Source organism: Paralichthys olivaceus, chromosome 1 (assembly GCF_024713975.1).
Source record: "Paralichthys olivaceus isolate ysfri-2021 chromosome 1, ASM2471397v2, whole genome shotgun sequence".
Classification (NCBI taxonomy): domain Eukaryota; kingdom Metazoa; phylum Chordata; class Actinopteri; order Pleuronectiformes; family Paralichthyidae; genus Paralichthys; species Paralichthys olivaceus.
Window position 1 is genome coordinate 14,761,377 of NC_091093.1, and position 14,933 is coordinate 14,776,309.

Sequence of the window (14,933 nt, forward strand, 5' to 3'; positions counted from 1 at the left end):
TGGTTTACAACCAATTGAGATGTGGCTTGATGCCAGCTGCCTGTTCACTACATCCTGCTGCTCTGCTCCTGTTCGTTTACATGGCTCAGACAAATTGGTCCTGTTGGGATTTTGTGGAGCTTTATAGTGACCTAAAATTATGGTGACTTTTCTAAAAAATTGCAAAGCTATTTGCATTTTCAATGCAATACATGTTTCTAATATAATTAAAATAATTGCAAATGAATGCAATTTACAAATCAGGGGAAAAAAATACTTTGGTGACATTTAGTTAATTCAACGAAGATGGGATTTGTACCATGAGAAGGAGACATATTTTATTTCCTGCCATAATTAGCAATTAGAAAAACTTAAAGTTGTCATGATTTGCATTTTCTGACAAGAAGGTTTAAAGCAAAGGAATTGCTGCTCTTAGGCTCTCGTCTTGATGAATATACCTTCAACTAGGAGTACATGTATAATGTTGATTAGGTCATTTCATGTGGAAGAAAAGAAATTTAACTTTTTTCGGGATTTATAATGTGCACTGATTCTTTCAATTGATTCAGTTTCACATACAAACATATGTGTGTGTATAGTGTGTTTAGCCTCCATTTGTCAGCATGAACTGGTTGAAACCTATGAAAACAAATCTCTTCTCTTCTCCACCAACAAATAAAAGTAACACTAAACATCTCAGTAATACTTTTAAAACCAGTCTTTAAAGCTTGTGTTTAAAAAGGTTAGCTTCAGGCTATTGTGGCTAGCCTTGGGTAGACTGTCAAATTGTTCCATAGCCCGGGGTCTACAATTATGGCAGATAACTTATTATTCATAAAAACAACTTAATGTCTTCATTAACTGCTCCCCATGTGTTTAGAAATTAGAAAAGTTGTTTCAGATGTTCACTGTTGGCTTTGAATGTTATATCTTCAAAATACCAACCATACTTTAGTGTAGGCCTGGTGTATTAAAAAAAAAATCATCCAGTGGGGTTTGAAAAAATTTCTGACGGATTGAGTAATATGTCTTAAATGTGAAAGCAGAACAATTACAGAAGGAAAAAATTCTATTTTGCCTTAGGCTTTGCTCTATTTTCTAACTGCGGCAGCACATGGAGAAAACAAACTAAAATCATTTTTTAAGAGTGTTTTGTGTGTATCTATCTGGGCAATCTTTTTTTAATTGAAGTTTGCAAACATTCACAGTCCTGTTGTCAGAGTTACACCACCTACAGGAGCTGAATTCAATTTGAGTTGAATATTTATATTGTTATTTGCATTTTGCATAGTGAACAGGATTTCTCAGAAACAACCTCCAGGGAATCCTCTTGTATTGGGTGCAAGCATTCACTTGGACTCAAGGATGAACTGGTCAAAGATCAAGGTCACAGTGGCCTCCTAAACATGAATTCTAAGACCGCCTTGAGGGAATCTCTTCACATTTTTACCCTTAACACTGAAATTTCAGTGGTCAAATGTCACATGGATCTCATATGAGTCTGTATGTATGAGTCTTTGTGATACATGTACTGTATATCCCTTTAAGACCACAGCCCACCCTTAACAAAACCTAAAAAGCAATTAAATTCAAAGGCAGCAGCATTAAGAGGCACAGTTTATGGACCATGTATTTTTGAGATGTGTTGTGTCTTGTATTAGGATTCATAGTTTATGTTATGAACATTTTTGTGCATAAACTTTTTTTGGTATAATTGAAGTGGATTGATGAAGGAGTCAGTGTCAGCTGTGTGGATGCTTCACCTTAAATCTTGCACACTGCCTCCATTTTAGGATTTAACACAACTGCTGATTTTCTTTTTAACACACTGTTTTCTCCCAACATATGGTCTGTACAGGACATAATCCTGTGATTTAAAAACAAATCTCTCCAGATCCCTATTTTATTTTAGTTTGTCTTCAGTTTTTCTGCCATTTTTTGCTGTTTTTAATTTAAAACAAATTTGGTTTGTAATTGTTTTCAATGACATTAACACTTCAATATTCCATCAATGAAATACTTGAGCCTTTTCTTTCCCTCCTCACCTCTCTCTTAGTCTCTGCTTTCTCCTACAAGCGTGTCTTGCCTATCCATTTACTCCGAACAGTGATGTGTCACTGACACACAGACTAGTGTTCCGCCAGACAGAGTTAAAAAATGGATTATCCCCCCAGAATGACGGGGAGAAACAAATAGCTTCCGTCAGGGACATACATCTACTGTGCAAGTGTGAGGTGTATCTAGTGTCGGCAAGAAGAGGCCAAATGCTCTGCTTGACTGTGGTGGAAAATAGTAATATTAGTTTTATGACTTCACATTGGTCTTTCCTCTGGTTTGAGTGTGACAGGTGTTTTTGCCAGATGTCAAAACCAGTAGATATATGAATTGCTGCAGTCTCTCAGTATAATTAACAATTATTTTTGAGTGAACACCTTTGTTTTACATTAGATTATTTGACTGTGTATGGATTCCATAGTTTGAAAGGTCATGGCTTGTTTTCCAACTGCCTATATGTAGAGGAAGAAGCTGAGTGTAACATTGAGAGTATTTCCTATAACAACCATTTAACTCATGTTGGCATATAATCCAAAATGTTACCATGTTAGAGAGCACTTTGAGCCATGTCTCTCAAACTTATGGTCCTTTTATAAACAAATACGATATATAAATAACCATGAACTATGTTAATTACATTGTCATATTGCTTTATTACTTAAGCAAAACAATTTGGATTTAGTGCCGTGATGCCATGGCCCAGGTTGGTGATGTTAAAAAAATGTACAAATAAAAACTCCATAGAGCTTCACCATCAAAAATACATTGGAACGTGGGATTCAGTCATATTGCATTAGGAAATGGATTGCTCACATTTTAGAAATCCACAACCCAGAAAGAAGGTTTCAAGCATTCATGATGAGCCTGGCTGGACATGGGTAGTAGGAAACTCATCTATGTTTTTCCACTTCATTTAGCCCTCTTATTCTGAAACAATGAGCTTCCATCACAGCCAGCTATTGTTCCAGCTTCACCAGAGCAGTCGAAGGTCGAGTGTCTCAGCCAAGCGCATTAGAACGGTCACTAAATTAGACCCATCCTCTCTCCCTTCTTCGTCCTGTCAGGATTTCCCCTGATGTCTGGAGGATTTCACCCTTCAACAGTCTATTCATAGCTTTCTTTTTTACCGGTGAGGTGTTGAAATTCCCAGGCTGCCAGCATCACTCTTGATTTGGCTTGGTTAAGGTGTGATTGATACAGGTTGTCACAGCCATTGCTAGAAAACACTGCATAACAACCAGAGAGGGAGAGATACAGCCAGTCAGTACTGGTCAATATCAACATAAATCCTTTAAAAGACAAGACATCAACATTTAACCAGCAACAGTTCAATACCACATTCATTTAGACACAGCGGTATACTAACCATAATCAAATGAGCTCACCAACATGGAACCTTGCAGCTCGAAGGCCGCTCATGTGCTGTATGTTAGCAGGGTCCATTTCACAGTCATCTGGAATAGTTTTTGTGCTACAAAGATGATATAAATGACTGTTATAGTATTCTTGTGTTCAGTGAACGCAATAAGAACAAAGATTTGTATTACCTCTGCCAAAGAGGTTTTGTTGTTATCTGCATTTATCTGTTATTTAGCAAAATTATGCAAAAAATACTACATTTCCATGAAACATTTATTAAGGGATGGGACATGATCCAAGGAAGAACCCGTTCAATTTTGGTGTGGATCTGGGTTTTGGGGTAGATCCAGGAATTTTTCTCTCTTTCTTTTACACTGTGAGATTGTGTGTTTTACAACATTTGTTCAAGAACAATTCATGAGAAAAGTCAAGTTTGTTGAGAAGACCGATATTTATGAATTTGTGCAATTTGATGCAGATCCAAATAAAATCTGAATCAAGTGAATTTAAATGCGGTTTCATAAGGGGACTGTTGGGCCTTGGCAGATGGACTGGGTGTCATTCTATATGCAAAATTATGACCCTCACACATCCAAAATGAAGCGAATCCTATGAGCTTGTGCAGATGAGCGAGCCAAGTTCGCCTTTTCGTCCTGCAAAATATCCATGGGACCCCTTTAATCATTGTGAATTCTTGAGCGGCTGCCGAATCACTCACCTGACTCCAACAGCATTTGAAAGCCGACTTCCACCCATGGCTGCAGCTGTAGCCTCTGCATCCACCTCCTCCTCAGGGGGAGGTTAGTGTTGTCATTCCCCTCTCCCTCCTTGGTTATTTCCTGTAGGGAGTGACAAGGTCAGAGTCTAGATGTGAAACATCAATGCTGCGTTTATTCCACATTCACATTTAATCTATTCCATGCCACTTGGTTGGCTGACATACAGACAGCTTCAGAAAGCTGTTTGAACCAACTCTAAAAGTTTCAACGATGTTTCGATTTTCTGCTTGGTGGACCCCTCGTGAGATCGAAATTTACCAGAGGATTGGAGGAGCACATCAGAGGTCATCAGGCTTTTATCTAAAAGTGTAAATTTTTAAGTTAGGAACGTCAACATTAAGTTGGGTTGCTGTGAATAACTTTTATTGGAATTATTCACTGAAGAGTGCACTCAAATTATCTGTTATCTGTGACGCTAAATAAGAAAAATTAACAATGCCATCTTTGAACAGCATTGTAATAAAATGGAAATGGGGTCTTTATTAACCAGGGCACAGTATTCATTTTGTGCACATGGACTGTGAGGGCGTTTCCAAGCCCACCTGGTGTTTTCATTAATAAATGTGCAGTGACACTCTGTGCTTAGCCGCTCACTTCACTGATAGAGGAGTGCTGTTGAGATGGAAACCAAACTGCTTCTCAGATATCTATTCTTAGATAAACAAGCCATTTTCATCAAAATACAATCAATACTTATAGCACTGATTAAAATGAATAAAGGTTTTCACATTTGATTCCTCATGGGCTTGTTTCCCTCAGTGTCATCCAGTTTAAACTAACATAAAGTATCAGTAGCTAATTTCAATACATGTGGTTGTAGTTGGTGTTGCAACAATATGAGATATTCAGAATGTCATCACCTTCTCAGATGATTTTACAGTATCACAGTATCTCACAATTAATTAATTAGCTTGTTTGGGTGTCAAACTTATTTTTCCCTGCAAGTGACTATGTGACAGTTGGTTGAGCTGGATCAGGAACCACAAAATTATCAGAATTAAAAGATAGCATGTAACTTTTAACAACAACTAACAAGCAAATGTGTAGAATAGCAGCAGCTACGCTACCTTCACTGGTGTAAAATCACTAATGCTACAGTGTAAAAGTTAGTGTTACCAGAAAAAAAACAACCTCTCATTGAAAGACTTTGTGGTGAGTTTGCATGTTGCAATTGAATACACCCCTCACCACACCCTCCCCTTCCAAACATGAGAGAGAACCTGTGGCAGCCTTCAGTTGTCATAAAAAATCAACATTTGTTTAGTTTGTCCAGTCTGGGCTACTGTAAGAGGGGCCACCTGGATACAGTGAAGGCTATAAAACGAGTTTTTCACAATTCAAGTCTTAGTGCATTGATGCGTCAAAATAGTCAAAACATTTACATCACTATTACTAGCTCAGATCAATTTGAAGAATTGGCCGGCCCGCCCCTGCTGCTGAAAAAATCAGAGGGGAAACATTGAACCCCATGTTAATTTTTTTATGGAACATCCAAAAGGATCCCACGCTGCTTATTTTGTTTTGTATTTTGTTAGAAGGAGATTATTAGTCTTGCTCTTTTCTGCTTTTTCTCTCTTTGTGTGTGTGTGTGATTTAGAGGTGCCAGTTTCTTAGTGTGATAAGCAGTTGATGAGGAGAGAAGTGTGTACATTGCCCAGTTTATAATATTTTACTGATAATAAGTTTATATACAAAGTATGATCATCCTTAATTGTTATAATATGGTATATTGAGAAATCAGGATACTGCAGCGCCCCCAGTTATAGTCAACTGAAGAGAGAATCCATCCATCCCTCATCTGTACTGAGCCTCTCCAATCCCTGCTGACATTGGAGAGGTGTGATACACACTGGACAGGATGCCAAGGCCCAACATACAGAGACAATATCATTCAGGCAAACTCACGCAGGAGAACATGCAAGGTCCACACAGAAAGGCCCTGAGCGAGCAGGGATTTGTGAATGGAGAATAATTCTGCTAAATGGGTTTACAGTCTGGGCATTACTGCTGTATAATAGAGTATCATAGCACAAAACGGCAGCTGCACTTCACTGTGTCTTTCCACAAGGACGACTCTCTAAATCAAGAATTATACTTTTGCAACAATATCCAACGTATTGTAAACATATGCTTGTTTCCACAACCTTCAACTGGTCTTCATTGGGTTTTCCACCTCACGCTTGCATTACCTGCTATTTTCCAGATTTGAATTATTATTCAGTGGTCATGTTTGGGCCCCAGTTAGAGGGTCGTTGATTTCAAATAAGGAATGCCAATTTTCAAGTATTCCCAGCTGTATATTCCAGCTGTCCGTCTTTTCATGAAAATCTTACACACAGCTCTACCAAGGTCTTCTGGGTCTCTGTTATCATATTGTACAAATCTGAAATGCTGCCAATCAGCAGCAGCTGCAATCTTTTGAGGGAATAACTCGTTTACACTTATGCCAAATTTTTTTTCTTGACTCTGTCTAATCTATGAAAAGTGTGGTCATGTGATGTTAATGAAAATAGCTCTGATCCAGTATCATGGTATGTATTACCACCGTACTACCGACCAATCGGAGCAGTACTCTTAGCATGTAAGGGCCTGTGAACATGAGAAGTGCCGACAGTGTGATAAACTGGCATGCAGGGTGAGAGTTGGGCTGTTAAGCAGGCTGATACAGATGGGCAGTCAGACAGATGGACGGAGCAACAGAAAGGCACACAGACAAGCTGGCTGGTTTACTGTAGAGCCCGACTGCCTGATTACATAAGCAGGTTGACTGGTGGAACAGTTGACCGACTGGATAACAGTCACATAGTCTAAACTCGGCCGACTTATTTTTGTATAAATGTCAAACAGCCGTAGGATCAGGGGGCTTGCTGCATTGGGAGAGAATCAAGGAGAGCAGAAAAACAGGCAGGAGAGATGGATAGAAAGAGATGTAGAAACAGAGATTGGAATATACACTGGAATCATGTCAGTCCATCAATAGTCAGACAGCCACGCAATTACTTCTCATTTCCTGACTTACAATTTTGCTTTGTGTGTGTGTATGTGTGTGTGTGTGTGTGTGTGTGTGTGTGTGTGTGTGTGTGTGTGTGTGTGTGTGTGTGTTTGTGCATATGAAATACATTCTCATCTATCTTTTGGTCACTTTTGGTCACAGCATAATTTTATAGTGTGTGTAGTGATGTTTGTGTTTTGGTTTCCAAATGTGTTTTGCCTAAAGGCTCATTTATGATTGTTTGATATGTAAATGGAAGGAGCCCTCTGTCTGTACCCTCCTTTCATTTTGTTAGTATGTGCGTCTTCTGAAAGCTTACAGATACCGATGAAACATACAGCAAAGAGGAGCACCACCTGAAATCATGTGACATACATCATGTGACATTCCTCACTCCCCACAATCATCTACAATACACCCCCACCCTATTTGGCAGTCTATTTAAGCAGAGAAAAATTCCCATCACTCCCTTTGCGTCAGTATTGCTGCCAGTTGCTTCAGCACCTCCACCACCCCAGCATCCACCTGTAGGCTCCGACAGGGGGTTATAAATATTTGCTCATCGCTCCCATCATATCTATGTAATCATATGTGAGGGAGTGATTAAGTCGGAGCCTAGACGCCAAACACTAACATGTTCTTCAGTTGCAATAAACATTTCAACGTGATTTGTCTGACTGAAATATATTCACACGAGAATGCACCTGCTGCCCCCTGTAGTCCATCAAGGTGATTAATCACAACCTTTGACCAGGAAATTCTCTTTGTAGTTGAGACTATAGGAGGTGGACTGCAAAATCAGCACGCAACTCTGACACTACTAATGAAAGAAATGCCTTTGGTATGAAATCCACTGTATCTGTAAACATTTATAACATATGATTTTAAGCTCATACATGAGATTCAAGGGGTGTGAAGGTAAATGTAATTAATGTAATTACTTTTTCAACAACAACACAGAAGTCAACTTGAGTTTTTTGTTATGAACGAAACAAGCACAAACAGTAATAATCAACACAACTTAACAAATCATCCACTACAACATGCAATTATCTGATGAATCATAATATTCACATAGTATACCAGGCATTTAAATCTGTTCACAGAAATTGAAAAATATTAGCATGTCCTACAGGTGTGGACAGTGTATGACATTTAATTAGCCTTTAGTCACAGGGATCTGAATGCTCAGTGTCTAAAAGTACTGAAAAACTAATTTTGTTGACCGGGTCAATGGATATGATCGAAGGGAAAAGAGAGAGAGGTGACAGACACTATTGTGGCTAAAATCTCATTAACACCTGTCAGAAGAAAAACATTTCTCTTCTTCCTCACCTCCTTTTTTTCTCATCTTTTAGCTTGTTTCTCCGCAAACCTCACACCCTTGTCCTTCCTCAATTCCTTCTGTCTTCTCTCTTCTTGGCATCTCTCTTTCTGTTTGTCTCTTTTCATATTCTCCCATCGTCCATTCATCTCCGTCTTTTGTGCCCTTGCTTTGTAGCCAGAGAATTAAACTCATTTTTTCCACTGTCCTCTGGGATGCCTGTTATTTACACGGCTCCCTCTTTCCTCTTTTTTTTTTGTTTTTCGTCCACCTTAATTTTTTCAAACAACTTTCTGTGTCTGCCTCTTTCCAGCTTTCACTGTCATCTTGTTTGTGTCGCCCCATCCCTCATCTGTCCTTGGACTATGTAAGCATTTGAATCCTGTGCAGATGTCTGTCTTTAAATCCCTTTTATTTTTCTCGCATTTTCTAAATTTCCAGATATTTTTTTCACTTCTCACCTTCCATTGTTGTGTATGTTTGTGTGCCATGAACCAAGGAGAAAATGATTGTCTAAACTTGTTATGTTACACTGCATTACAGTTTGTTCACTTTCATGGACACTCAAAGTAAAATTTGTCATTTCATGCTTTTAGATTTTCTGCTCTTCTTGTGTCAAAAAGTGAAAATTAAAAGTATAGTAACTGAAAATGTAATCTGTAGATACAATTGCATAAAATATGTTCAATATTATTTTATTCATTTTATAACATCCTTTTGTCACTGCTTGCTCAGGTCTAGTTCACGGTGGCAGCAGGTTAAGTGAGGTAGCTCAGACGTTTTTCAAGCTCGTAGCCTCATCATATCAGGCACATCACGCTCTGAGGTCCCTACACAGTGAGAGTTCTGCAGTTAACTAATGACGTCCTTGCCCTTCCAACTAAAGGTGGGCTCAGACTCAGAAGAAGTGCGTGTTTATCCTCACTCTTTGTACCCAGGGTGAAGGTCTGAGCACACTGCAGGTCTTTTAGAAACATGAGATAAGAGTCCTTCAGCTGGGGCACAATTGGCTTCCAACCCAGAAGGGGGCATTCTAGAGGCTGAAATTCATCCTGAACTTTCTCTCTCATCTGCATTCCAGCATGCACTGGAGGTCAGGGTGTCGATAAAGCTCACAGAGCTCCTTCATATGTAATGACTTATCAACACTGACACCTGAAAACAGGTCAAAGGTCTCAACCTTTGGAGAGTCTGATACCTGGAGGCAGTGCATTTGTCTGTTGACGTTGTACACTTCAAAAATATTGAGTTGAAGGTGGGTTTGGGATTCACATTTTTTGCTTCAAGGCGGTGACTAAAATAAATGTTTTTGTGGATGTTGGTGTAGCCTTGAAATGATGTGATTCAATGCTAGAACATAAGTAAAGTGTTAGTTTGTCCACTATATAAAAGTGTTTTCTTCGTATAGACAGTTATCTATACTGTAGATCTATTGTTATCTATGCTCTTCATCTCTTGTAATTTCACCTCTCTGTTTTGTCAAATTTATTTATATGCAATACATATTCTCTTTGCTTTAAACCATCAAGCTAGCACAAGCTCCTGTGAAATCACAATCTCACCTCGCTGCATCAGTCAAACCGGACGGACTCTTTCTCTGACATGTAGGTGTGACTGTTTTAGTGTAAATCACAGTATGTGTCCACGCTTATGACACGGCTGGTTAGATAGGTAAGTGGCGTATCTAAGATTTATTTTTACAGGGGGGGAAAATCACTCTCTTCTTCAGCGGACGAGGGAGCAGTAAACCTGCGAGCAGCAGGTGTCAGGAAAACAGAAAAGGGAAAGGTCTTGCAGGAAACCGATCTCAGGCCAGCAGTGATCTTTATGGCTTTAGGGCCAGCGGTCCACACCGCAGCATCAACACTGTATTTTACTGTCACATACTTATTTATTTTGCTGTGGTTCAGGTTTTCAGATCTGATGTTGCCTCATTGTTTTCTCTCAGAAGTCAACAGTCGTGCTGTGTTTCACAGATGTATTTTTCATGCATTTCTTTGTGTTTTCCAGGTTGTCAGGATTCATGCTGCCCTCCCCTATAGTCAGCAGCGGATCTATATTGGCCTTGTGGTTTACCACAGACTTTGCCGTCAGTGCTCAGGGCTTCAAAGCTGTTTACGAAGGTAAGATCATGTGTGAGTGTGCATTGCCATGTGTTACTGCTGGTCATGATACAAAGGAAATAGTGTGGATGGGTTTGAATTGTAAAGCAATTGGACAATGTTGGAACATGTGATGGAATAATATCACGTTCAAAGGGGATAAGAAACACAATATGCAACATAAAATGAAAGTAAGGCTGGATTGTGCCTGAGTTTCTGCAAGTCCTAAAAAGTTTTATAAAGTGTTATATCCATCAACCTGAAATACACAATATCCTAAATACAATTACAACAGGTCTTAAATTGATTGGACTGATTAGTTTTTTTTTTAAATGGACATAACTTTCATAAAGATGAACTGCCGTCATTGTCATTTTAAAATGTTTAATTCTATTAAGATGTGTTGTTGTGCTTTTCAAAAGCTATTTGTTGAGGTAAATATTATGAAATATTAATTCTCATCTTAAAAACTCTTAAATGTAACTTGCTGAAATCTGTAGAAACCTAAGTTACTGATTGTAAATATTGCTGATTAAGAACATAAGGATTCATAACATCTGCTTTATTGAGAAATTCGATTTTTTCATCACAAAACATTGAAGTGGCTAGAAAAGGAAATGGCAGTTGCCTTGTGTGACTTTAATGTCATGCTGTAGGTGGAGTAGATGGTAGCGTTTCACACTGGTTTCTATTGAGTAGAACACCATCAGTGTGCGTCTTAATTGGAATTACTTTCAGAAATTAGAAAGACCTTTTTAATAGACTCTGTGTTGGTTTACAGGAGTGAAAAATCAGGGAATGAGTTCTGTTGATCAAAATGTGTTGAGTCAGCAGCGATGTATATGCAGCAAATGTCTCTGGACTCAAGGTGAAATTGTAGAGGGAAGCTTTACTTCTGATTTATGATAATGACTGTTGATGTTAATAGTTCTGTGTGGGCGATTCTTGGCTGGCAGCCGGGAGCTGCTATCTTGGTTGTCCCTCCATCAGTGGGGACTATATATTATATATGCAGTTATAATCTGTTGGTCAAGTGTCCTGTATTCTTAGTCCTGCACAAAGAGATGCATATTCACATTAGTGCTTCCTGACTGCATGATGTCTGATTGGTGCTATGAACATAGTATACAAGACTGTTGCATGTCGGCATTGCCAGTTGGGATGCTGCACAAATGCTTAGTCTGACCTTTTGAAAACACACACGCACACACACACACACACACACACACACACACACACACACACACACGCACTACATTAAGCTTGTGTAACAGTTCATCTATGAATCATGAACTCTAAATATCAAACACAAACTCAAGAGACCAGATATGCACTGTTGCTCCTCTTTCTATCTCTCTTTCTGTATGTGTGTGTGTGTGTGTGTGTGTGTATAGCCTTTTCACCTTTCTCTCACTGTTAATTATTTTGTTTTGGTGTGTGTGTGCCTTTTGTTCGTGTTTGCGTTTGTGTGTTAAAGCAAACCTGACAGCCATTAAACCTTTTTTCTGGGAAGTGCTTTGTCTTTATTTTTTCTTTCCACTGTTCTGTTTCACATCTGTTGGGACCTCTAAGTGTGTTTATTGCCTCAGGAGTGATTTTGCTTATGCGTGTGTGAGTACGTGCGATGTGGCTGTTTAACTGACAGTTCTTTTGGCTAATGTCCTTTTTTCTACATAGCTTTGTTTTTGCATTGATTCCCAAGACATAAAGAATTGATTCGTGTCAGTGTGAATGTGTGAGTGTTTGTGTATTTGTGGCTGTGAAAAGAAAATGACATTTATGCATCAAAACATGACATTTATCAAGTCATTTGGTTTTGTGCGTGTGTGTGTGTGTGTGTGTGTGTGAGATCAGTCATCAATCATGTGATCAGTCCCTGCAACCTCCAGCTAACTGGTTAGCTGTCTACTCCATCTGTGTGTTACCGGTGTTTATTTAGAGCAAAGACATACAGGATAGAGTGAACATTGGCAACAGTAATAAAAAAATAAAGACAAATGAAACCCTCAATGCAAACAGATGTATATTGCAGATTTGATGAAGTATGAAGAAACAAATGAGGCTGTTGATTTCGGAGTCACACAGCAGGACGTCAGATGAAAGATTAACTGTGCCTCTTAACACTCAGGGCTTGTTATTTGTGCAAATTGCAATTATATAAAGAAGGCAGATTTTTGGGCAAAGTTAATCTATTTACACTGCTCAAAGATTGTATCCCTCAAATAATAAACAGTTCTCACACACCATATCCCCGCAATTCACCAAGACATTGTACATGTACATTGAGGGTGTGACTGCATGTTCAGTGCAGCAAGTGGAAGGATATCATTCAGTTGATGTGTGATGCTGATTTCAGAGATTTTAAGAAAGTGCTTCAGACTTATACCTCATTTCAATACATTACATTCAACTATTACTTGAATCTAGAACGTTGATAAAAAACAACTTAGCCATAGCTTTTCTGCGGAGTTTCATCCGAGCAGAAAAAAAAGTGTCACCAGTCTTGTTGTTAGAATCATCTCTGTTATATCTTGTACCTTATCTCAGTTATGTTATTGAAGCAGGAGAACTGGTACATTTAAATAAGCTGCTACATGAATCCCATTAACTGACTATAGTGAGTATAAAAGTGCCTGAGTTACAGAATCATAACCTTGAACCATGGGCACAAGTGAGATGTTTAGATCTCATGTCATCGCACGTTTTATTTCACAGTAAATACCTCACTGTGTATGGTACAGTCACACACACCCACGCCTCACATCTCCTTTGTGTCCTGGCTCAACTGTTAATTTAAATAAATGTTTCTGGGGCATAGTTTTGCACTTTAATTGCCTTCAGTGGTTGTGCCTTTGTATTTCTGCTATTGTCCATCTTGTTGCTATGGCTTCCAACTGCGCTTCCCACTGCAACTACTTTTTCCATATCAGAAAAAAAAACTTAATTCTGCATCTCTGACTTAGAGAAATAACTGTTATATTTTTTTCCAGCATTTTCTTACCCTCCTTTAATTTTTGATTTTTTTTATTCAAGGTCTCTATCTGTGGTTCTCTTTATTCAAACTAATTCACACTGACAAAGAATCTGTTGAGCCCATGTCTCCTTATTGTCTTTAACAACCTGCCTCCCTTGTCTGTCTGCACCTCTCTTAACATACCCTGTTCACACATCCTCTGTGTTCCATCCCTTTATTAAAAGAGACTTCTTTTTTTGAACCATGAGTCTGAACATATAGTTAACTGATCAGATCCCAGTTGCATGAGAGAGGAATGGATGGAAAGAGAGACAGAGAAAAGGAGTGTGGGTCAAATGTAGCTATGTGTGCTAGAAAATGAGGCCTTACTGATTGAGAAAAGCAAGTTTGCAATCCAGCTCTGCAAGACAAGATAATCATCAATTAATTTCCCCTCAAGCAGAAAGAGAGAGTGAAATAAAGAGAGAGAGAGAGAGATAGGTGTGAAGAGATGAACTTAAAGAGAGAGAGGCGTGGAAAGAGAAGTGGCTTGGGAGACGAACAGGGAGTAGATTGACATTAGGAGTGGATCTTATATCTGTGTATACTTGTAGTGTGTTGTCTTACCACATGAGGGTTAAACACAACACCATCCAAGATTACAAATGTCTCGACATTATCATACAATTTCATTTTAGTGTCTTTCAGACAGAACCTTGGGTGACCCTAGTAGTTAGTGGACAAGGTTCTGACACAGATCCCCTCCAAGTTACCTTGTAGGTATGGTCTTTGAGGTCGAATGTGAGCAGGGACAGTGCAGAGCCTGAGACACCCTGATCCTGAAGGGAGGAAATAAGGATCTGGTGGTTCACCGTGCCAAATGCAGCAGAAAGGTCCAGAAGGATGACCACAGAGAGAGAGGGAAGTCTCAGCTGAGTGGCCTGCCTTGAAACCAGACTGGTGAGGATCAAGAAGGTTGTTCTGGTGAAGAGAGGAAGAGTTGAAGTCGCTCAAGTGCTTTGGAGAGAAAAGGAAGAAGAGAGACAGGTCTGTGGTTGTAAACGTCAGACAGGTTGATTGTGGGTTTTTTGAGGAAAGGGTTTACTCTTTCCTCTTCAAGAGAACTAAGTAAACAGCCAGTTGACAAGGTAACACTTACTATGATGGGTGAGAAAAGGAAGAAGGTCGGGAGCAATAGACTGGAGATGGATGGTGTCAAGGGGGCAGCTGGTTGGGCGGGCGGAGGTTACCAGGGTAAGAAGTTGATTAGGGGAGACGGGGGTGAAAAAGGATAGAGTAGGGGATGAATCTTCATCAGAAACTCACTGAAATAAAAGACATATCACGGAGATGCAACATCTGAGTGTTGACCTATATCTTGGTCAGACGA

At 39.2% G+C, this 14,933-nt stretch overlaps 1 protein-coding gene across 2 annotated transcripts in view; it reads left to right on the top strand.

Annotated features, from left to right (window-relative positions):
- Nucleotides 1-14,933, top strand: part of LOC109636748 (CUB and sushi domain-containing protein 1-like) — a 380,253-nt gene that overhangs the window by 121,039 nt on the left and 244,281 nt on the right. For both annotated transcript variants that reach the window (XM_069528917.1, XM_069528922.1), the window contains exon 3: nt 10,499-10,611. In XM_069528917.1, the coding sequence (XP_069385018.1) occupies nt 10,499-10,611 (113 nt within the window). The remainder of the gene's footprint in view (nt 1-10,498; nt 10,612-14,933) is intronic.